The 24294-nt window shown below is 44.8% G+C and overlaps 2 protein-coding genes and 1 non-coding gene across 6 annotated transcripts in view; 2 read left to right on the top strand and 1 right to left on the bottom strand.

Annotated features, from left to right (window-relative positions):
* The window catches only part of VPS45 (vacuolar protein sorting 45 homolog), a 69810-nt gene extending 60621 nt beyond the window's left edge, over window positions 1-9189 (top strand). For both annotated transcript variants that reach the window (XR_011144418.1, XM_068964334.1), the window contains one exon: window positions 8218-9189. Coding sequence is in view for 1 of the 2 variants with exons in the window: in XM_068964334.1 (XP_068820435.1) it covers window positions 8218-8305 (88 nt within the window). In the remaining variant the exon portion in view is untranslated. The remainder of the gene's footprint in view (window positions 1-8217) is intronic.
* On the bottom strand, window positions 3833-3905 carry TRNAG-CCC (transfer RNA glycine (anticodon CCC)). Its single transcript has one exon. It is a non-coding gene; the product is annotated as a tRNA-Gly (tRNA).
* A 4841-nt stretch (window positions 9190-14030) lies between the features above and the next one.
* Window positions 14031-23274, top strand: PLEKHO1 (pleckstrin homology domain containing O1). Of its 3 annotated transcripts, none has more exons than XM_068964687.1 (6): window positions 14031-14189; window positions 15350-15496; window positions 19734-19874; window positions 20641-20745; window positions 21100-21201; window positions 22486-23274. In XM_068964687.1, exons 5-6 carry the CDS (start codon window positions 21193-21195, stop codon window positions 23188-23190), a joined length of 714 nt encoding a protein of 237 aa, XP_068820788.1. In that variant the 5' UTR covers window positions 14031-14189; window positions 15350-15496; window positions 19734-19874; window positions 20641-20745; window positions 21100-21192; the 3' UTR covers window positions 23191-23274. The 3 variants fall into 3 exon arrangements, with proteins under 3 accessions (XP_068820788.1, XP_068820786.1, XP_068820789.1); XM_068964685.1 differs by lacking the exon at window positions 14031-14189 and adding an exon at window positions 14552-14674; XM_068964688.1 differs by lacking the exons at window positions 14031-14189; window positions 15350-15496 and adding an exon at window positions 19466-19595.
* Window positions 23275-24294: the final 1020 nt, after the last annotated feature.

Raw genomic sequence — 24294 nt, 5'->3', positions numbered from 1 at the left:
CTCACATGAATGACACATGCAGGGTGTTGGATACATGCAGAATCCCATTGGTTGCTTTTTTTCCCTATTTCTTCACAGGAGGGAGAGGAAGTAAGACCAAGGGCTCCTGTTTACTTGTTTTGCTTTGCTTTGCTTATTTTTTCCTAAATCAGGTGTCCTGGTACTAAGGTGGGAACTGGGAAGGAGTAGTCTACAACAGGTGGTTACACTGTTTGTAAGAAAGTATCATGGGGTAAAGTAACCTCATTGGAGTTGGTTATAATCAAGGAAATATTTTATATCTTAATTCAGTGTTTCCCAAGGTTTGTTCTATAGAAGACTTGTTTGGGAGATATTGATAGATATTTTTAAAAGTTTCTTGGACAACTAAATCACTGTATCCTCCTGGAAAGTAGAGAGATTCACATTAGTGTGTTAAAGATTGTGAGAAACGTCAGAGTATAGAAACCATTTAGATATAGAAGTTTTTATCTTAAAAAATTACATCTTGCTGCTGCTGCTGCTGCTGCTAAGCCACTTCATTCGTGTCCGACTCTGTGCAACCCCATAGACGGCAGCCCACCAGGCTCCACCATCCCTGGGATTCTCCAGGCAAGAACACTGGAGTGAGTTGCCATTTCCTTCTCCAATGCATGAAAGTGAAAAGTGAAAGTGAAGTCACTCAGTCATGTTAGCGACCCCATAGACTGCAGCCTACCAGGTTCCTCTGTCCATGGGATTTGCCAGGCAAGAGTACTGGAGTGGGGTGCCACTGCCTTCTTCATAATTACATCTTAACATAGTAGTTTTGGGTTTCCCTCATAGCTCAGCAGTAAAGAATCCACTGGCAATGCAGGAGACACATTTTCAATCCCTGGATCAGGAAGACCCCCTGGAGAAGGAAATGGTAACCCACTCCAGTATTCTTGCTTGAGAAATCCCATGGACAGAGGAGCCTGGTAGGTCACAGTCCATGGGGTCCCAAAAGTGTTCAGCAACTAAACAAGAATATATGTAAATAAAAGTTAGAAAATATAATGAATACTCTTGGATCCTTCACCAAAGGACTGGGAAATTGCCAATAACATGGATCTGTCTGTATGTTGTGCTCCAGTTATATCCCTTATCTCCCTACAACAAGTAAACAGTATCCTAAATTTTGTGTTTAATTCTGTTGCTTTGATGGGGAGAGTTGTATTTTTATCACTAATCCATGTATTTCTAAATATAGAATAAGCAAGCATTGTTTAGTCTTGCTTATTTTTTAGCTTAATAAAGAAAATTGTATCATACTTTTTCACTGACCGTATGTCTAAGATTCATTCATTTTTCAGTACTGTGTACCATTCTACTGTGTAAATATACCACAGCTTGCTTCTCCATTCATCTGTCCATAGACATTTGAGTTATTGGGTTTTTGTTTTGCTTACTGTTGCAGAGTCGGACACAACTGAAGCTACTTAGCAGCAGCAGCAGCAGCTATTACTGTTGGTTTAGTCACAGAACAGCAAGAAAAAAATATGAGCCAAGGGTATTGACAGATTGTTATGATTATACTATTTGGGAGGAAGATATTTATTGAGTAACTGCTTTATATAAGGTACTTCTGGGCTTCGCTCAGAGGTTAAAGTGTCTGCCTGGAATGTTGGAGACCCGGGTTCAATCCCTGGGTAGGGAAGATCCCGTGGAGAAGGAAATGGCAACCCACTCCAGTACTCTTGCCTGGAGAATCCCATGGAGGGAGGAGCCTGGTAGGCTTCAGTCTATGGGGTCGCAAAGAGTCGACACAACTGAGCGACTTCACTTTCACTTTCACTTTTCCAAGACAGGGCCTAAAATACAAAGAAAATAAGATCCCTGTCTTTAATGATCTTATGGTTCAGGTGGAGAACTCAAACAAATCTGTATTTCTCAAATTAGGATATGATTAGTACCAGAGTCACACCAAGGCACAGAATAAGCATGACACATCTTTTGGGATGTCTGTTTTCTTTAGACGTCTGGGGGACTTCTAATTCCAGGAGTAGAATGAAATAATTTAACTGGTCAACTCCTATGCGAAAAATAAAAATATGTTTATGTTGAAATTTAAAAGGCCCTTTTATGAAAAATAACACAATTGTTATGTGTTTTTAAAGCAAAATATCAGCCCTCAAAGAAAGATGTAAGCCAGTAAACCAATTTGGACTATACCCTCAATACTAATAAACTGATTCTCTTCTGTTGTTTAGGGGTTCTTAGGTACAGAAGTTTGAGAAGTGTTAATGTATGTAAGTTAAATAAAATGTGTCCAAAAAAGAAATAATTAATTCTGGCAGCGTAATCAGGAAATGCTTCACCATGGAGATAGCATTTGAACTAGGCCTTGAAGAGTAAGTTGGATTTCCATCGGAAGAAAGAGCATTCAGGACTGAGAAAACAGCATAACTGAGGACAGTAGGTGGTGGGGAAAGGCACATTGCATTTGAGAAATAATGAGTTCTAAATGGGTAAAGTATACACCCAGTGAAGAGCAGTATGATCTCTCTGTATGAGATTCTTAATATTTTCAGACATAGATATCAAAGCCACCTTGTTCCCTTACTACTGATAAAATTGCTGCTGGATGTTTAGGAACAGTTTAGCACAATAGGTGACATTTAAGCTGAGGTCTTAACTTCTTTTAAAAAATATAAATCTGATCCATGTATTCATTCAGCAAATACCTAATTCAGTGTCTGCTTTATATTGAGGATACACAGATCAAGAAGCTCTTATTCGAGGTGGTAAAAGTCTTTAGACGAGAACCCCCACAGCTCCCACACTGCCGCTGTCCTCCGCCCTCCTTCCCATCACAGTGGTGAGTGCTGCTGGCTGAGCCCAGCCCTCCCACTTGGGCACCAGATTCCATTCCCTCACTTCCTCTAGGGCTTCGCTCCAGACCTGCTTCTCTCTCAATCCTGAATGGGTATTTCACACCCTATTGGATCATTCATAGAAGCACAAAAACATGCTAGGTTTTTTCCCCATCTTTAAAAACTCGGTTAACCTCTTGTCTCCTCCCGGCTTCTATGCTATTTCTCTGTTCTCTTTTATAGCAAAATTCTTCAAGAGTTGTATTTTCTCACGACCTCTGATTCCTCTCCTTATACATTCTCTTAAACGTGTATCTTCTTTTAAATCTTACCTCTTCTCTTAAGCCACTCCATTTAGCTTTTCATGCCTGTCATTCCCCGAAATCACTTTTGTTATGGTTCCAGGGATTTCCATGTGGCTAAACTCAGAATCAACTTTTAGTACTCATTTTACTTGACATTTCAGTAGCATTTGACACTGTTGACCAGTTCCTTCACTTTGAAAGACTTTTACCACTTAGCTTCCAGAAACTACACTCTGCAGTCCTCTTACCTCACTCGCCATTCCTTCTCTGTCTCTTTTGTTCATTTTTCCTGTTTTTGAAGTCCCTGAAACTCTATTCTTGGACTCCCTCTCTTCTTGTGTACATCTCACTCCTTGCTAGTCTTACGGCTTTAAATTATATCCTCTAATAACTCCCAGATTTACATCTCTAGTCTGAGTTTCTCCAACCTCAGCACTGTTGGTATTTGAGGACAGATAATTCTTTGTTGGGGGGAACTGTCCTGTACATTATAGGATGTTCAGCAACATCCCTGGCCTTACACACCAGAGGCCAGTGGCACTCCCACAGTTATGGCCACCAAAAATGTTTCCAGACATTGCCAGATGTACTCTGAACATAAACTAAAACACCTCTCCGTTGAGAATCACTATTTTAAAAAATATTTATTTATTTGGTTGTACTGGGTCTTAGTTACAGCAAGAGGGCTCCTTAGCTGCCACATGTGGGATCTAGATCCCTGACCAGGGATTGAACCTGGGCCCCCTGCATTGGGAGCCCAGAGTCCTAGCCACTGAACCACCAGGGAAGTCCTGAGAATCACTATTTTTAATCTGAGCTTCTCTCCCAAACTCCAGATGTATATATCCAACTGTCTACTTGATACTTCTACTTGAATGTCTAATAAACATCCATATTTAACAGTAATCAAACAAGGTTTCCAATATTTCTCCTTAAATATAATCTTCCCTCAGACTTATCCATTCTCCTAGTTGCTTAGGCCAAAAACCTTGTCTTCCTGGCTCCCTTGTTTCTCTCACCTACATGCTGATCTATCAGTAAATCTTGTGATCCTCCCCTCAAAGCATGTCCAGAACCTGATACCCTCTCATCACAACTGCCTAATTTGTACCACCACCACTTCCCTGACCTTTAACCCCGTGTAGTCTGTTCTCAGTACAGCAGTAGAGCGAATCTATGAAGGTACATAATGTCACATCTCTGCACTAAACCCTCCAGTTGTTTCCCATCTTACTCAAAGTACAAATCACAGTCCTTATTACCAGGCCTCACGTGAGCTCATCTTCACTCTCCCCTCCATCCCCTTCCCTTAATCTCTCTAATCGCATCTCTTACTACCCAATACCTTATTCACCTCACTCCAGCTACACCTGCCTCCTTTCTGTTCCCTGAACATACCAGGCCTTGGAAGCCCGCAGATATGTCTTCCATTGCCTTACTCAAGTCTTGGCTCCAATGTCAGTTTCTCAGTGAGGTCTTCCTTGACCACTGGATTTAAAATCTCACAACACCATCATTATCTCCAACTCTCCTTCAAACCTGCTTTGTTTTTCTCCATAGCATTCTCTTCATCTAACATATTACAGAAAGGCAGTGTAGCATCATGGTTAAGAGAACAAACTCTTGTTCTCTTGAATAAGAGAACAAGATTATCTGGGTTTGCATCCCAATTTGGTCGTGTTCAAGATATAAGACTTGATTCCTATGCCTTAATTTCATTGTGAAGTAGGATGGTTTCTATCTCATTAGAATTGTACTTCACATGTAGTAAGTGATTTTTTTTACTGTTATTATTATTACTTTTTACTTATCAATTTTGCTTATCTTTCTTCCTTCCCCAGTGGAATATGTATGCCATGAGTGCAGAATTTTTTCACTTCACTTATTGCTATATTCACAGCTTTTAAAATGGTGCCTGGCACATAGGCACTTAATAAATATTTGTTGATCATATTGTTATCTCTGGAAAGACTGGGGAAAAGAAGAGTCAGAAAAGACGAGCTTTATGTATACTGTTTAACACTTTTACAGAAAGAATATATTCATGTATTACTTGTACCCCAAAAAACTCATAGGCTTACATGGAAAACAGGTACGAAAACAAATAAATTCCTAGAGGCACTGTACTGTGAGAGCAAGTTGGGTTTTAAAAGATGCATTGTTCCACTAGATAAAATGCAATAGGGATGGGACAGCTTTCTAGACAGAGGGAATAGTGTATGCAAAAGCAAAGAAACATGAAACATAGTAGTAGCTCTAACAACTGTAATCAGTATTTTGAGCTATTGAAAGTTCCATCTTGTCCTTTTCTCTCCCCCATTCCGATAATCCAGCTAAGTATTTGGCTATAATTAGAAGCTTATTACTCCATTAAGGCAAATATCTTGGATTTTTTTCTCATTATTTTTCAGAATGTCTTTTTCTATTTTCTTGCTCCTTAGAAATTCCATTCATTTTTTTCCATTATACCACTCTTCAGATCTGATTCTAAATTCCTTTAATGTTTTTGTTGTAAGAAACTCATGTGTAATTTCCTTCTGTGGAGTATAGTTGTTTTTTTTTTTTTAAGGAATAGATAGATATTGTTATAATATATAGCTTTATTTAGGAACACGGTTTTTCTTTTCAATTATTTTAGTAATTAAAATTTAAAATTCTGTGTTAGTCTCTAGTCCCTTACCAAAGACTTTAAAGTAAAGAAACTTGTTTTTCAATGTGTGCTGCAAGATTTTTTGAGTTTGACTTTTAAAAGTTAGGGCTTTTTTCTGCCCACCGTCCTTCTATCCATAGAGCCCAAAATGACAGCAAACCAAGACAACCGATAGTGCTAATCCACTGGCTTAGCTCCTGGTACCATCTCTGTTTATACCATCTCTCAGGTTACTTTGTGATTGTGTATCCCTCTGACTGAGAGTCCCTTAAAGTTTAGAAGTCATAACAAGTGTTCATATATACACTTCATTCAATGCCTCCCATATAACGATGCTCAGTAAATACTGTTACATTTAATTGAATTGAGCTGAATTGACTGGATTACAGTACCACAGGAGAAGGGGATTTTTGAGTTTGCTTTTTAAGTAAGATGGATTTAAAACAAATCTGGGAAGAAAAATCATTCTGTTTTGTTGTTTTTAAACAGTCTAAATTTGGGGTACAGATACCAATATGTTCATCACCCATAATTTTTAAAGCATTCTGAAGTGACTCATCGAAGTCCCCAAATAGATACTTTTTAAAAAGCCACAATAGCCCTGGGGAACAAAATTAGGCCTAGCAGATATAAAGAGTGTTTTCTGTTTGCAGGCAAGAATGTGGGGTCTTGTTGATCCACAGAGCAGGATCTTTAAGTACAATTTCAGGAAGGTTTCTCCTTTCCTTTGCACATGTAGCACAGTCTCAAGTGAAGCAAAGATCACCTCATAGGTTTTGATAGGGTTTCCCAGCATATTTGTTTCATTCTTACCAAAAGTCACTAATCAAAGACTTCTTGTGTTATCTTTAAAAAAAAAAAAAAAATGCTGCCTCATTTCCTGACACTTATTTTCTGACCTCGAAGTGTCTACTGGCCAACTGGCCAAAGAGCCAGGCTAGACAGAGGTGCCATTATTAACAGAGGTGTTCAGTGGATGAATAGATGAGTTTAGCTTCTACTCCTTTCCCTCTATTTCACCATTTTCTTCTTTTGCAAAGGAGTTTGGAATTTAAATTCTCTAAGCCCAGAATCTTCCAGGTCTAAAACTGCACAACTGTGGTAATAATAAGTTACCTGATCATTTCACCAACCCTCTGCCTGCTACTAGACCTGTATCCTGAGAATGAGTCCAGCATACTTCTAAGTACTGCCTCCCAAACTCCTGTATTACAGAGAAGGCTTCCTTGCCAATGGGTGGCTATTTTAATTACTTCATTTATTCAGTATTCCTTTATTGGGCTCCTACTAAGTGTCAGCCTCTGTGCTAAACCCTGAAGATCTAAGATGAATAAATCTTAGTCCCACCCTAAGTAACTCACAGTCTGTTCTGGCATCAGTACTGTATGAAGTACCTAATTAATAATAATATGGTACTAAAACAGCTCTAGGACAGAGTGATAATGATGGAGGTGACTAGTTCAGCATGGAGGAGAGTTAGGGAAGGCTTCACAGAAAAGGTGGCCTTTAATCCTCAGCCTTAATGATACAAGGGATTTCATCAGACAAAGGAGGGTAGTCAATCATTTAAGACTTAGGACATAATAAGAGCAAAAGCGTAAAGGTGTGAAAGCTTAGGACACATTTAGGGAACAATGAATGGTTGGGCACAAAAGGCACGTAGGCTGCATAGCTGGTGAGAGATGGAACCAGACAAGTGAGAGTATTGTGTGGATTTGAGAGCTGGATTTGAATCCCAGCTAAGCCATTTACTAGCTGTTGTAACCTTCTCAAGTCACTTAATCTCTCACTTTTTAAATGAGGATAATAGCATAAATACATATACTCTGTTTATATGTATACACATACATAGCTTAAACCAATTCTCAGAATAAAATAAATACAACTATTAGTTATTATTAGGCGGCATTATAAAGAGCCTTGAATTTTAATCTGTATATGATTCTATAAACAAAAGAAAGTTTTTAAAGCAGAAGAAGAGAAAGTATACAATAGGATATAACTTGTATTTAGAAAAACTGGTGCCACTTTGGATAGCAGATTGGATAAAGAATAGATGAGAGGCACAATAAAAGTTCTGTGGCAGTTTTAAGAGTATAAGTAAGAGGTACTGATGTAATATGATTCTGAGATTGTACAGCCTTGTCCTTAAAAATTCTGGATTCCAGACTAGAAATTTCAAACTTGAAAAATCCTGCAAGTTTAAAACTAAAAACACAGTGAGAACTCTGGGGAAGTGCAAAAAGGCGCTCTCCCAGTCCAGATGTTTTCTTGCTCAACTGCGGCCTCTATTCTGCACCCAGATATCAGACCAGTGCTTCTTGTGTTCTACTCATGATATCCTTTCATCTACGTAGATATTATAAGCAAGATACTCTGTTTGGGAGATGCCTTTTTTTTTTTTTTTTTTTTCTTTTTCCCCTTTGAGTAACTCAAGTCTACTGCTCAGTTTCCTAGAGGAAGTTCTGGCTTCTGGACTGCACAGCCGAAGCAAGGAAAGCTCTCAGGTTACATCAAGGTCAGCAAGCAGAAGATGAAATGGTGATGGAGAGGTGAGCCGAATGGTGCAACTTCCCTCTTGCGTCGCTGCAGGCTTTCTCCACTGACCAGAGGGGTGTTGGAGAAGAGCCTTGGGTTTTGTGCTTGTTGTTATAACCCACATCCAGGTAGCCTGCTGATTCCTGAACTGTTGACACAGACACCAAGACTCCCGGTGATGAGTTGAGAATAAGTCTGAGCCCATTCCAATCCACTTTTCTCATGGTTTCTTTATCAAATAAATAAGTGTATTCCTTAATTAGCAGATTGGGATCAACTTATATACACTACTATGTATAAAATAGATAACTAATGAGGACCTACTGTATACAGCTATAGCACGGGGAGCTCTCCTCCATTCTCTGTGGTGACCTAAATGGGAAAGAAACTAAAAACGAAGGGATATATGTATACATATAGCTGATTGACTGCTGTACAGCAGAAACTAACACAACATTGTAAAGTGACTATACTTCAATAAAAATTAATTTTTTTTAAATAGCTCATGAACTCATACTTAATTTAGGCAAACTGAATAGTAAGAACAAAAGTATGTATGTACAGATGTTTACAGTGTTTGGAATTGATTAACAAAGTTAAACCATTTGTATCAGTTCAAAAAAAATGTATTCCTTGTATTTGATAGCACAATCACTTCAGTTTCTGATTAATTTTGTTGGGCTCTTATTTGAGTAAAGGATTAGAGCTTAAAGGAGTTTTAAAAAGTAAAAATTAGATGCATACACTACAGACTCTTCTCTTGACCCCTTTTATTTTTCATTAACGTCACATTTCTGCACAAATCATTTCTGAAAACTCATATTTCTATAAGAACCATCCAAAAACTGTTTGTCCCTAAATTGCAGTTTTCTGTGGTACTGAGAAACCATGTATGAAGACAATAAAAATCCATTTTATGAAAAGATACAAGTGATTTGTTTTTGTTTCTTTGGGGTTAATAACTATTTATGGGAATTTATGAGATGAGGCATGAGCTGGCTGTACACCAAACAGAGAGAAGGCAAGACCTGTACCCAAAGGATAGGTAAAGTACATCAAGGCAAATAATATATTCTGGTGTCAATTTCACTTCTCTTGAAAGCAGTGGAAAATGGTAATGTCATTAATACCAGGAAATTATGGTGTGCTCAAATCCTACCACAGTCCTTTCCTGGTGCTTGGCACAAAATTTTTAAACCTTCCTTTTATGTTGATAAACTGTCTGTAGCATCAGATAGCCTAGGCTCAAATCTGTGTCACAGTTATGTGACTTGGGAATGTTATTAAGTCTCTTAGTGGCTCAGTTTCCTCATCTATTAATACAAAAAGAAAGTAATTAAATTCCTCCTTATAGGATTGTAAGGACTAAATAAGATGAGAGAATACATATAAGCACTTAGAACAATGTCTGATACATAGTAAACCACCCAGTGTAATTTGACTTATAGTATAAATAATATGGATTCTGTCTCTAAGTAGGGGATACCGAATCACTACACAAAATGACTGAATTTCTGTCATCCTCCCACTACATTAATCAGCAGTTTAAGAAGTAGGAGGGAAGAGCTTAAGGGTCATGGGACCCATCTCCCCCTTCCTCTCCTCTCAGCTCTCGGCCATTGTTTCACCATACACTCTTGAGAAGCCCCTAAGGCTTTTGTCCATATTACAGCTAAGGGCTAAGATCTAATAGGTTCTGTTCTCTTTTATTTTTAAATAATAAAGAAAAGTAAGGCAGCCTTACTTTTAAGGCTAGGGGAGACAAGTTTTAAATGCAGCATTTCACAAGTTACATAGTTTTTTCAAATAGAAACCTTTTTCCAAACAGGATTACCTGTGCTTGCCTTTCTCTTGGCAAGATAACTCTGGAATAAGAACACTTTTCTAATATCGTTCTCTTCATTATTCACCTGCTTCCATAGTGCCTGCTCAGCTAGCAACATAAAGAAGTCTAGGGACACATGTGCACCCATGGCTGATTCATGTCGATGTATGGCAAAAACCACCACAATATTGTAAAGTAATTACCCTCCAATTAAAATAAGTAATAAAAAAAAAATTCTAAGGACTTCCCTGGCAGTCCAGTCAGTGGTTAAGCCTCTGTGCTTCCACTCCAGGGGGCCCTGGTCAGGGAACTAAGATCCCACACACGTGCCTCAAAGTACAGCCAAAAAAAGGGGAAAATTTTAAAGTCTTAAGAAATGAGCCCTACCTTCAGGGTGTTTTATAAACCAGAAGATGGCATTTCTTCATTTATTAAGGATCAGAGATTCATATTTTTATTTAAGATTTATAGAGCTGATAATATTATTACTGGCCCTTTCTTTTTGTCTCGTTGAAAACATCATTAAAAAAAATCTTTTGGCCACATCACATGGCATGTGGGATCTTAGTTCTGGGACCAGGAATCAAACCCATGCTTGCTGCATTGGAAGCTTGGAGACTTAACCACTGGACTGCTGGAGAAATCTCTAAAAACATTTTAATTAAGGTCTCATATGCTTTTAATGACCTCCCTTCTAGGAGATTGAAATGCCCTAGTCAAAACTTCTAAGTCCCATTCACTCTACAAAAGCCAAGATGCTTGTATTTAGCTAAACAACTGGCTAACAGTTTCTGGCCTGTGAATGTGCAGGCAGCAATTCACAATCCTTACCTCTAATGGCTCCCTTCTTCCTCTTTTAAGTGAAGTTACTTATAAAGTAGCCACTTTAAGAACAGAGCTACTTACAGTTGTGTCTCACACCATGGCAATGCAGTTAGGGAAGTAACCCACCACCATAAGTACCCCCAGTATCTTATCTCCACCAAAGAAGGAAATTGGGGTATTTTGAGTTATTTTTGTGGTTTGTGTGTATGGTAGTGTCAAGCTCACTGAAGAGACTGTGCTATGAAAATGAGAAAAAGAACCCATAAGTTCCTACTCTGAGATGTCTTACTTAAAGATTGGTCTTTGGAAACAGTCGCAATTCATAGATCCCAATTCAGGTGCCACGACGCGGTTCGCCTGGTGGAGAGAAGTAAAGCCTAAAGAACAGGCCAGGGGAGGAGCATGGCTTATGGAAAGGGATGAGTAACCGGACAAAAGCAGACAAGCGAAGGAGGGCAGGGCAGGACGATAACACGAGGGAGTGTAGCCATACAGGTTAATGAAGAAAGAAAAGCCAGAAATTTATGTAACAGCTTCAGGAGCAAATAGACAGGGAAGGTTCTCCAGCCCACAAGCATCTGTTCTGGAATCTGAAAATTACTTTGGAGAGTTTGGATATTTTAGCAGTCCCCCTGCCTGATGTTCCACAAAGCTCCAGCTCCTTGCCGATACAGCACAGCAGACTCTAGTAACTTGCATGCAGGATGTACTCAAGTATTTGCTGACTAAATGAAGATGAGGCAAGTCCTGAATTAATTTTTTTTCCCCATAAACAAGAACCTATTTAAAAGTCCAAACCACTCCTATCTCACTGGGCCAGCAAGCTTTCAAAACATCAAGCAGGGTAGTTTTCTCAGGAGTATACTGGGACATTTCGTTTCCTCGCTTATGAAGATACCTTGGGTTTTCGCCTTCTTTTTTAAATCACTTTTAAATAGCTGTTGTTGTTCAGTCAGTAAGTTCTGTCTGACTCTTACAACCCCATGGACTGCAGCACTCCAGGCTCCTCTATCCTTCACTGTCTCCCGGGCTTTGCCCAAATTCATGTCCATTGAGTTGGTGATGCTATCTAACCATCTTATACTCTGTCACCCCCTGTTCCTCTTGCCCTCAATCTTTCCTAGCATGAGGGTCTTTTCCAATGAGCTGGCTCTTTGCATCAGATGGCCAAAATATTGGAGCTTCACCATCGGTCCTTCCGATGAATACTCATGGTTGACTTCCCGTAGGATTGACTGGTTTGATCTCCTTGCCATCCAAGGGACTCTCTTCTGTATGGTGCACTTCAGCACCTCAGCCTTCTTTATGGTCCAATTCTCAGATGTGTACATGACCGCTGGAAAAACCATAGTTTTGACTATACAGACCTTTGTTGGCAAAGTGATGTCTCTGCTTTTTAATATGCTGCCTAGGTTTGTCATAGCTTTCCTCCCAAGAAGCGTCTTTTAATTTCATGGCTGCAGTCAACTTTCCACAGTGATTTTGGAGCCCCCCAAAATAAAATGTCATTGCTTCCACTTTTCCCCCTTCTATTTGTCACGGAGGGTGGAAAACAGAGATGGTGAGAAGGGGACTGTGTATGTGTTAGGCTTTGTGGAGTCAGAAAACCTGGATTCTAACCTAGTTAGCCAGTAACTTGCTGTGTTAACGGGCAAGTCGGTTGACATGCCATGCCGTTTCCTCACTTTCCAAGTGGGAATAATATTTATTCCTCATTTCCAAGTGGGAATAATATTTATACCTCACAAGGTGGCACTAAAGATTTAAAGAAACTATATATGAGAGCATTTTGAAAGGATACATTTATATATCAGTCTAAAATAGAGGAATAAATTAGTATGTAAATGAGAAGAGGTTAAGAGGAATCTTGTTGGATTAGGGAGAAAGGAGAAGCTGGAAAAAAAAGAGAAGACCCCTCCTTCATTTTACAGATACCAGAAAAAGCCAAGACCACTTCACTCCTCAATTTGGCCAACATTTTTTTTTTTTTTTAATCTTGAGACATCTCTGAAAAAGAGGTTCTCCTCTGCTCCTCTGTGCCAGGGATTTTTATTCATTTGGAAGTTTCTGTGTGCCTGCCATATGCCAGGCAGTGTGTTCGTGAGCTCATTATTATTTAGTAATTAGCCCTAGAGGGCAATACTGTATTTTGAAAGGACTTTCATGGGTCATCTCATGTTTTCCCCTGTCTTTCTTGTTGGTGGAACTGGCAGTCAGTTCCTACAGAGGAACTGAGGCCCAAAGAAATTCAGCGACTCGACCAAAGGCCACAGAGCAGTGATGAAACCAGTACCCAAACTAGGTTCCCTCTCTCCTCTTCCCATTAAATGTGTACTGAGGGGAAAAAGGAAGTCACCAAGATGTTGGTGTGTGGGCTCCGAGGCAGATTTGGCTTAGGAGTGATCAGCAGTTTCCTCCAGCCAGGGCCTCCTCTGGGCACTGTGGTAGACAGGGTGGAATTTTTACATGTCAGTGCATTAGGGAGAGACACCAGATAGGATGTTTAAGCCTTCGGTTCCGTTCAGTCAGTCGCTCAGTCGTGTCCGACTCTGCGACCCCATGAATCGCAGCACGCCAAGGCCTCCCTGTCCATCACCAACTCCTGGAGTTCACTCAGATTCACGACCTGGTGCTTATATTTAAAGCCACTAGGTCTAACAGATCAGAGCTTTGATGACAAGAATTCTATTCCTTCCAGCACTTAAAATGTGTCTGCAAATTCTGTACTCACTTTTCTCTCTATGCAACGGAGGTCATAATATCTACCTCATACATAAGGTTATTCTCCCGAGGCTCAAATAAGGCCTAATAATTTGTAAACTGGAAGAAATGTGTATTAAGTTCTCTTCCGCGGGGAGCCCCTACACATCGGTACCCTCCGAAGCATTAAACTTTTCCCCAACAGTTGACCTGCCCAGACCACTACTCCACCACCTAGGGCGTGTGAATTCCGGATGCCAGTCCTGGGTAACACGCCCTCCCAGCTCACGCTCTTGTTTTTGTTTGGGGTTTGGGAGGGAGACGATCTCAATCTAGGTTATCGCCGGTCTTTATGAACCTGCCTGTGTCTCCATCACCCGCCGCATCGGCCCCTGCCGGCTCTCTCGGCAGGTCGGCCCGGGCGGTCGTCTCAGGCTCCACCTCTCGCTCCGGCCGTCAGTGCGAGTCTGGGTGCCCCCGCCGCCCCAGACGCCGTTCCCCGGCGGGGTGTAGGTCTGTCGTCTTCACCCTCAGTGAGTCAGAAACAAAGGAGGGTGTGGGGGGAGCGCACTCTCTCCGGCTCGGCGATTCGCCCTTTATTCTGAACTCGCAACGTCAGCGGGCGGGTGGATGGAGCTGCGGGGCGCGGGCTGGGCCGCCCACATCGCGCCGGGCCGGGGGAGCGGCCGGGCCGGGCCGGGCCGGGCTGGCGGGCGGCGGGGGCGCGCTCGGGGGACCGGGCCGCGTGGGCGCCGGGATGGAGGGCGCCGAGGGGCGGGGAGCAGGCGTGCGTGTGTGTGCGAGCGCGAGGGAGGCCGGCCTTTAGTGTAACCGGAGCTACAAAGAAGGGGAGAGTCCGGGAGAGGGAGGGAGGAGCGGCGGCGGCGCCGGGGGCCTCTGCGCACCCTCCCCGTGGGCAGGAGCCCCCTCGAAGCGGCCTCGGCCCCCGACGCGGGGCCGCCCCTCGGCGCCCGCCCGGCAGCCCGGAATGATGAAGAAGAACAATTCCACCAAGAGGGTGAGTACGTCCGCCCGCCCCGTGGCCGCCGCTGACTTTGTGCCCCGAGGACCCCGGCCCCGTCGGAGCCGCGGGCGGCCGGCTTGGGGGCCGGGGACACGCCGCGCCAGCCCTCTCCTTCCAGCCCGGCCCGGTCGCCGGTCCCCTTAGCTTCGGCCTCGGTGCGCCGGGCCCGCGACGAGGTACCACGGGGGCTTTTGTTTGTTTACTTGGGCCGGGGGCTAACTTGGCTGAGTTTCTGCCCGGACCCCCGGCCTCGCCTTCCCCGGGCGGCGGGCGGCCGCTGGCACCAAGCTCTGCAGCGGCGAGAAGACAATGAGAAATAAAATGCCGTAAACCCCGGCGCGGCGTGGAGGGGAGCTGGGGGAGGGGGCGAGGGGCCCGGCGGAGCCCCGAAGGCCACCCCTCGTCTCCAGCCCGGCCCTCACCCCTGGCACGGGCAATTCCAGTTGTTTATTTGGAAGAAGGGGGAGGGGAGCGATAGGGATGCGAGTTCCTTGGAGTGAAAGGGTTTGAAGAAGTGGGGAGCAAACGCGGGGCTCCCCGACTCCAGCTGTGGCGGGGCGAACGCGGGGAGGGGACCGGGGACTCGGGAGGGCGCGGGGGAACGGAACGCGAGGAGGAAAAAGCTGCAGCCACCTAACCGTGCGATTCTCATCTGGCTCGCGGGGGCAGGGGCCTCAGGATGCAAACCATCAGTGTGCACCGCCTGAGAAGGTCGGCTGGGTCCGGAAATTCTGCGGGAAAGGGATTTTCAGGGAGATTTGGAAAAACCGCTACGTGGTGCTGAAAGGGGACCAGCTCTACATCTCTGAAAAGGAGGTAGGTGCCCTTGCCGCGAACTACCCCGTTTTCTCATAGTCCTGACCTGGTCTTTCCGAAGGGGTCTTATATGTACTTCTCGTCTCCCCCTTACCTCACTCCTGATTTTGTTCCGAAAGCGAGTTGAGCAGTCCGGTTGGTCTCTACCCCCATCTTATCTGCAGAGAAAGGTCTCCCTTCAGTGAGAAGACCCGAATTAGAATTAGAAGTTGCATCTTACTTAAAGATTTTCCTTTGAAAATACCTTTCTGATAAGCATGATAACTCCCTCCCAAGATGTCCCCAAAACTCTTAAGTGTCCCCTACTCTCCCCTATCCTGGCCTCGAGCTGACTGTAGGATTCTTTTTTCTTTGCTGTTGCTGCTGAAACACCCTGTTCAGCTTATTCTTCCCTCCTTCCTGCCCCCCAGCCCAGCTAGCCTCCCCTTTCCTGTCTCTCACAGAGACATATGCAAGTCATATCAGCAGTACAGCTGCTCCAAATCACAGAAGACACACAATCCAGAGGCAGTCTCACATGACCTCAGGTAGAGTATTTGTAAGTGGCAGTTATTTCTCTTGAAGCCAGTGTCCTTAATTAACATGTTCTCTGTTCCCCACCCCCACTCCACTTAAAAACAAAGAAGCAAGGAACTCATTCTCCATTTCTACCTACCCAACACCCCCCGCCAATTATATCAGAAGGGAGAGTGGAGTTTTGAACCCCTGCATGTCTCTGTGTCTTTGGGTCTATAGTTACAATGAAAATAGTCCATGTTGGGTCAGAACCTGAGCCCACATATTGAATCCAAACTCTTCTCTGTTTTATCCCTAATTCTTGGGCTCAATAACACATAGGAATGTGGAGAAACTAAAATTGCCCCTCCATGGGTTAGAAGTCATTCCAGTACCTATCTCTGTGACTATGTCAGCATTGCCTAGGAGACTGTCCTGAGTTCCCCTGGTAGGATGGCCCTCCCCTGCCTGGTGAGCGTGAGTTCCCTCACCAGGGGCTAATTGGGAAGTCCTCCCTGAGTTCTAACCTCTTCTGCTTTCTGCTTAGACTATATTTAGGTAAATAAATCCTTTTATGGTATTGAAACAAGACACACAGGCAGTCCTGGAGAAAGTATTCATCTTGAACAGAACATCTACCGAAGCAGCTAAGAAAGAACTAAGCTATGCCAGGGCCAAAGAGATCCCTCTTAAGGGTATTTAAACCTTGCTGTTTACACTAAGCTGAGAACTTGGTGTTGGAATGAGGTGAGAAAACACTTTGACAGGAGAATTTATCTTTAAGGGTCACCTCTACCCAACCCTAAATCCTACCCAAGGTTTTTTTTTTTTCCCCCACAATTTGCTGACTTTCTAGGTTTGTGGTTTTTTGTTTTTTTTTTTCTTTTTTAAAGCAAGTGTCCAAGTGTATCTCCTGTCTTCCCTGAACTTCATAATGGCAGGAAACTCTAGTGCGCAATCGGCAAGAACTTCCCACACGTCAGTGGGGAAAACATGAGATCAGGGAAAGGGTAGAAGGAACAAGACATTTTTTTTTTCTTATTTATACCAATCTAAAAAACAGTCTGGGGATGAAAGAGTGTGATGGACCCTTGTTTGTGGAGGAAGGGGTACTGAGATAGGGGAAAGAATGGAATGACCTCAGCCTAGGATGTCTGGTGTCCTGTGAGTCAGGAACATCTGACCAGTCATGGGGCCAACTGCCCACTGCAGAGGAAGGCATAGGAAGAGGGAACAAGCCTATTGGTATTACTCTTCTTTGGAGCCAGTTTCCATGCTTCAAAGGCCTAGGCTAAAGGTGAAACTGATCAAGGATGTAGGCTGGATTCTGTCCCCTTCCTGAAAGCTCCAGAGCCGATAGAATTAAAGAGTTTTTTAAAATGTACTATGATATCTGTAATTTACATGTTAATGCAAGGAAATCCCTAACCCTCTTAGAATTTGCACCAGTCTTTTTCCTGCAACTGCCTCAACCAAAGAAATCCTTCTGTATTTGTTGTTAATAACTGTTCTCCTCATTCTCAGTCAAAGGGCACCTTTTGACCATGGGGCTGATGTATAGGAACAGAAACTAGACCTTCGGGAGACTTCATGGTAGAGGAAATTGAGTTCAGGGCATCTTTTTTGGCAAGCATGGGAAAAATTCCTTTCTGTGGCCTAAGGACAAAGAATCAGGGGAAAGGAAGGGTTGACCTTGGTGGGTGGTAATTATAAATGAGACTGTATGAATTAGATGGGGGGGGGGAATACAGTGGGGAACTAGGGTCCTGGAGCTGTCCATTTTCCCTGGGCACTGTCTCACTGCTTGTCTTACCCCGTCTCCTACCCCTGCCCTATGCAGGGCTGACCTCTGTCAGTGTCTCCTGCTCCCCAGAGCTGCTTATCAGTCATGTCCAAGCCAGAATACCTCCCTTCCCTTCCCTCCCTTCCCTTCCCTTCTCTTCCCTTCCCCTCCCCTGCCCTCCCCTAAGGAAAACAGAAACAAGTAACTCTCTTCCCCTGGCTACATACACACACCCAGCACTTTCCTCTCCAAGATTTCTGGCCTCTGCTGATAGTCTCAGCTCTGAGGAAGGAGGGGGAGAGGAGTGATGCACCACCCTGCATCCATGCTCCCATGTTTCTGGGAATTGTTATGGGACACCCCTTGCCAGCATCTTGTTCACTTCCACCCACAATCCTTCAAGGCCCCTGTCACTTCCTAGCCCAAAGCCAGGATAGGGGAGAGGCCTGGAGGAGCCACAACGTATTGAAACAAACAAAGGTGGGTGTATGAGCGGCCATTCACCTGAATGGGCCTGTGTCCCCTGGGTCCAGTGGCAAGTCAAAAGTATGGGCAGATACAAAAGCAGAGATGGGTTGGGGGATGGAAGAGAGAACCAGGCAGATAGATGAAGTCACCTCCACGCTCACACAATTCCTATGTCAGAACTTGTGAAGTGGGGACTCTTTTGTGAAATAATTCCAGTCGGGGAGGGTAGATATCATCCAAGGAACATATGACGCTACTTGTGTCTGTTTAGTTTTAACAAGTGCTGGTGGTTGTCGTCTCTCATCCCAAGAAGACATGAACAGGCTCATTCCCCAGGGGCTTCTAATCTCAAGTGCAAGTAGCAGAGTGTGAAAGGGTTTTCTAATCACAGACTCCGTCTGGACCAGTAACAAAGTCTTCTCTCCTCTTGTAAGCCACATCACAACTTCAGAGGGCCAGAGCCATGGGAACCCCTCAGGGGAGAAGAGAAAAATCCCCGAGGGGTTTAAAACGGACCTGGGCAGAAATTTAGTGGAATTTGCTTTGTGGCGCTCACTTTGTGGGGTCAGAGGATATAGACGGAGTTGTGGTCTTTCGTTAGACATTCAGCAAGAGAGTTAAGAGCCAAATGATGGATAAAGCTGCTAAGGGTGGAGCCGGTTGCAGGATACATTCTACAAGCAGGAAGGGCTCAGTTTAGACACAAGGAAGAACTTCCTGACTAAAAGGGCTCAAACTGGAATCATGGGAAGAGGTAGCAGAACACTCTTTTCAAGTAGTCCTCCAGGGAGAGTATAAACGTGTCTTTGCCTAGAGCACAGTGGAGTGACTCTAGCGGCTTCTCAAGCCTGCAGGAGCTACATTGGGTTGTCATGGTACCTTGGAAGGAATAAGGTGGGGTAGGAACTACAGGTGTATTTTTCACCCTATTTGAACAAACCGAACACAGGGGTGGCTGTCCCTGTGGTGCTAAAGCTCCTGAAATGAAGGAGATAGATGAGTCTCATCATAATAGAATATATTTAAGGAAGGAGCTAAATGAGGGTAAGAAAGCATCAACATACACGTAAGAAAGGGGAGGCTGGAGGTGGCCCTCCCTCTCTAGAAATCCCCTGATGTTGGCTCTGCCTGTATCTTCTCGGGACAATCAAGGGCCGTCCAGGTCTGCTTGCTTCAGAATGGTAGGATTAAAGTGTGAGCCCTGTCACCGTGTCCTTTGAAGGGCGAAGTAGGAGTCATAATGAAGAGACCTACTGGGGTTCTGGAAACAGAAGCTTGGCTGAGGGGAGTTGCAAGAGGAGTTTAAATGGAAACCCGTGCAAGGAATCAGGACTTGGCCTCTACGAGCCTGGGGTAGGACAGCCTTTTCCTATCCTGTCATCCCTCCCTTCTCAGGCTTCTTCTGGTTCTCGGACGGGTCTAAACTAACAGTTTGGGAGAAGGGACTAAGTAATTTTAATTCTCATCACCTCACCTCCAATCCTCCCCTAGGTAAAAGATGAGAAAAACATTCAAGAGGTGTTTGACTTGAGTGACTATGAGAAGTGTGAAGAGCTCCGGAAATCCAAGAGCAGGAGCAAGAAGAATCATAGCAAGTTCACTCTTGCCCACTCCAAACAGCCCGGGAACACGGTACGCTCCTCCTGCCACCTTGGCCCTGGAACGTGGACCAGGGCAGGGGTGTGGAGGCCAGAGGAGAACACCTTCCCCTTTGGGATCTCTCTCAGCTCTCTGACTCAGAGGCCCTGAATTACTGCTCTCCTACCAGCTTTTATTATTTAATCTGAGAATATGGTGGCCATTTCCTTCCTTCCTGGCAAGCCAGCCTTTAAACTGTCCAGCCACAAAAATCATCTCTGTCTCTCTCAGTCTCTGCCAAATACACACACACACACACCCCTCTTGGGAAGCAGCCACTTTACACACACACACATGCACACACACACACACCCCTCTTGGGAAGCAGCCACTTTACACACACACACGCACACACACACAGACACACACACCCCGTCTTGAGAAGCGGCCACTTTTCCCTGTTCCGTGGTAGGTGGTTGAAATTATGAACCATTCCTGTCACATTCTATTTCTTCAAACATTTAAAGACCCTTATATCAGTACCTGTCCTTCACCAAGCCTCTTCTAATTATCTCAGGTGCTGTATTAATATCCAGTACCCTTCTGAGCTCCTCCTCGGTCATTTCTAAAACAGCCTCCAAGCAAGGGCATTTTGCAGGAATAGAGGATGATTTCCTTAAGTCACAGGTGACACCAGAAGTAGAATCTCTCTCCTTCCAAAAGCTGAGTCTAAGAGAATGAAGTTTAACTTCTCATTTCTTCACTGTCAAGGTGAGGCCAACTCTATAAAAACCCTGACTGAACGCGAATCTTCTCACAGGCACCTAACCTGATCTTCCTGGCAGTGAGTCCAGAAGAGAAGGAATCGTGGATCAATGCCCTCAACTCCGCCATCACCCGAGCCAAGAACCGCGTCTTGGATGAGGTTAGGGGGGCTAATTGTGGGGAGGCGGACACTGAGGCACGGGGAGCTGGGTGGCTCATTAAAGAGGGAAGAGGATGGTGCGGGCCCCCTTCACTAGCTCCCCACAGCTCTGCTGCTTTATCTCCCTTTGGAAAGCCCTGTTCTCCTCCTAGCTTCTAAGTCTTCTCTGCCGGCTCCTGTTTCCCCGCTTTCTGATACATGAACAAGCCCAAGAAGCCGCTTCATGTCCCATAAATCCTTGCCCTTGGATTTGCTCAGGAGCAGTTTCTGAGCTGGGGGTTCAGGCCGCAGGGGAGGCTGGTCTGGAACTAGCGTCTCTGAACAGCACCCGCGACTCACAGTGCGTCTCTTCAGGTCACCGTCGAGGAGGACAGCTATCTCGCCCACCCTACTCGAGACAGGGCAAAAATCCAACACTCCCGCCGCCCTCCAACTCGGGGACACCTAATGGCTGTGGTATGTAAGACTATAAGAAAGTAAAAATTGCTGAAGGGCTAACTCCCTGTCAGTTCATCTCAGATGGGACTGTATCTTAGCCCACCAGAGGCATTTGTGTACCAAGGTCAAAAGCTAGGAAAGTCCCTTCACCCTGTTCCCTTTCTCGATTCCTCCAAACCAAAAATATTTAGTATCTACTGTGAATTTGAAAGATGTGCCCTCAATAGGGGCTTCCAGTTGGTCCTAGTGGTAAGGAACCTGCCTACCAATGCAGGAGATGTGGGTTCAATCCCTGGGACTGGAAGATACCCTGGAGGAGGGCATGGCAACCCACTCCAGTATTCTTGCCTGGAGAATCCCATGGACAGAGGAGCCTGAAGGGCTACAGTCCATGGATTCACAAAGAGTCAGACATGACTGAAGCGACTTAGCACACATGGATGCTTTAATAGATTTAGCTTCCTTTGAGGAAAATGAGATACACTCACAGGAATGTGAGAAATAGAAGAGATGAATACTACGAGGCAATGTAAGCTGATGTCTGGTGGCTAGCTATCCTGATAGGTAAGAGTATTACGTATTGCAGGCATTTAGAGGAACAAGGATTTTCTTTCACTTGTCCGAGCTCAGAGTCTCTAGGGAATGAGGCACTCAGGTATAGTAGAAAGAGTGAGGGCTTTGCAATCAGACAAAGCTGGGTTGGAATCAGCTTTGCTGAAGCTGCCCACCTCCAGCTGTAAAGTGGGGCCATAATCGTGCCCGGGTGAAGGGCCACTGTGAGAAATGATTGAATTGAAATAACATATGTATCAATACATGTGAGGTGTTGAATAATTTAAGTATTTTTTTAATCTTTTAAAAAATTACAGTATTTTACCCTGCAAAAAATTACAGTATTCTGGAACTAGAACAAGTTTTATTTAAAGGCAAGGTGTTCTGAGGTCCAAATAGCAGAGGGGTTTGAAGTGTGTGGCTCAGAGGATACAAAAGAAAAGTGGCCCTGCCATGCCAGGCATCCTGTGTGTGTCAGACCCAGTTGATGCTGCGAGTCCACAACACGGAAGGAGAAGACGCTGTTCGGGAAGCTCGTGGTCAAGTGGAAAATATGGGCAACAAGAGAAATTACTTTAAATCACAGAAAAATGAAAGAATTAAGTTTAAATCACCATCAAAAGCTTCTCATTCAGGGAAGGCACGTTGAGGAGTAAAATGACCACAGCTTGCTTCTCTTTCAGGCAGTCAGTCCTGAAATGCTCATGGATGACAATCTACCCCCTTCCTTCCCATCCTCTCCCTCCCCAGGCTTCAACCTCTACCTCAGATGGGATGCTGACCTTGGACCTGATCCAGGAGGAAGACCCTTCCCCTGAGGAGCCAACCTCCTGTGCTGAGAGCTTCCGGGTCGACCTGGATAAGTCTGTGGCCCAGCTAGCAGGCAGCCGGCGGAGAGCAGACTCAGACCGTATCCAGCCCTCCTCGGACCGGGCAAGCGTCCTTCCCCGACTTTGGGAAAAGCCAGACAAGGGGGCCACCTACACCCCACAGGCACCCAAGAAGTTGACCGCCACAGAAAAAAGCCGTTGTGCCTCCCTGGAGGAGATCTTGTCTCAGCGGGACGCTGCGCCAGCCCACACCCTCCAACGACGGGCTGAGGACGCCCCAACCCCCATCCCACACCCCCCGGGGCAGCTGTCCCGAATCCAGGACCTGGTAGCCAGGAAACTGGAGAAGACTCAGGAGCTGCTGGCAGAGGTTCAGGGACTGGGAGACGGGAAGCGAAAGGCCAAGGAGCCCCCTCGGTCTCCTCCCGATTCTGAGTCAGAGCAGCTGTTGCTGGAGACAGAGCGGCTGCTGGGAGAGGCATCGTCGAATTGGAGCCAGGCGAAGAGGGTGCTGCAGGAGGTCAGGGAGCTGAGGGACCTGTACAGACAGATGGACCTGCAGACCCCCGACTCTCACCTCAGACAGAGCACCCAGCACAGTCAGTACCGGAAGAGCCTGATGTGAAGGCCGGTGCCAGAGTCTGGAACTCATGGGGGTGGACAGATTCTTATCTCCAAGTGTTGCAGGATAAAAGCTTTTTTATTTACCTCAGTCAAAAAAGAAAACAAAAACACAATCAAACTCGTTGCTCTTGCTGCTGCCTGACCCTCCTACCGCCCTTATTTCCCAACCTCCTTTCCTTCCTTCCCCGCCGTCTGTCTCTGAGCCCTAAACTGCTTCAGGTGTGAGGAGCAGGTGACCCCTACAGCAATATTAAGAAGCTTTCACCTGGATGAAGAGAGGGTCATGAAGGCTCAGTTTGACCGTTTGACCCACACACACCCTCTGAGGTGTGAGGAATAACCTGCTGCTCCCAACCATGTGTTTGGGCTCCTAAATTTAGAGGGGGAGAGGAGGGGGCCTCTCTTATGTCCCATTCCAAGTTTTCAATCTGAGGGTGAAATTTCAGCTGCTCAACTCTAGAGATGAGGGAGCCATGCCACCTGTCCACGCACACAGAAGTGAAGTTTATCCCAGCCCCAAGGAAGATGTGTGCAATTAAAATCCTCCCTGACCCTGGCCCTCACCAGGCACTGGCTTCTCATGCCTATCAGCCTCTGATTGAGATCAAGCTGCCCAGCTTTCTTAATATGAGATGTTTCTTCCCTTCATCTCTCACACCCTTCTCAATTCAGAGATACAACCCTGGACGGAGGGGACGGGTTTGGATTTGGCTAGGGGCGCCTAGCACAGGAGAAGCAGGGACAGTCAACCCGACAGAAAACCAGACTAAAAAAGAAACTGACTTGTGATGCATAGGATGGAGGGGAAAACCAAATATGTGCCCGGGTTCCTCTTTCGGCCAAGCTCGGGTTTCCTGTAGCCTCTCCCTCTCCTTCCTCAAACCTCACTTCCAATACTAATCAAGCCCCAGCTTTAGAAAAACATCTTTTTCACTCACACCACCATCCTCCCAACCACCTGTGGAATTGCCAGGCTCCCCTGCATCCTTGGCTGTGGGGAGCCTTTTTGGTTGCTTCTTTCCTCTGAAGTTTCTAAGATCAAGTTAATAACAGTGATAGTGTCAAGAGATGAGTCATAAAGGCAAGATATGAATGATTTTTGGAA

Source organism: Capricornis sumatraensis, chromosome 2 (assembly GCF_032405125.1).
Source record: "Capricornis sumatraensis isolate serow.1 chromosome 2, serow.2, whole genome shotgun sequence".
Classification (NCBI taxonomy): domain Eukaryota; kingdom Metazoa; phylum Chordata; class Mammalia; order Artiodactyla; family Bovidae; genus Capricornis; species Capricornis sumatraensis.
This window is presented reverse-complemented; position numbering and strand designations above follow the sequence as displayed.

Excerpts from the sequence above, each read along its gene's own strand:
- PLEKHO1 (XM_068964685.1), top strand. The coding sequence starts at position 14,645 with ATGATGAAGAAGAACAATTCCACCAAGAGG. Across the intron at positions 19,875-20,640 it reads CCAAACAGCCCGGGAACACG|GCACCTAACCTGATCTTCCT; the intron begins GTACGCTCCTCC and ends ATCTTCTCACAG. Across the intron at positions 21,202-22,485 it reads GGGGACACCTAATGGCTGTG|GCTTCAACCTCTACCTCAGA; the intron begins GTATGTAAGACT and ends CTCCCTCCCCAG.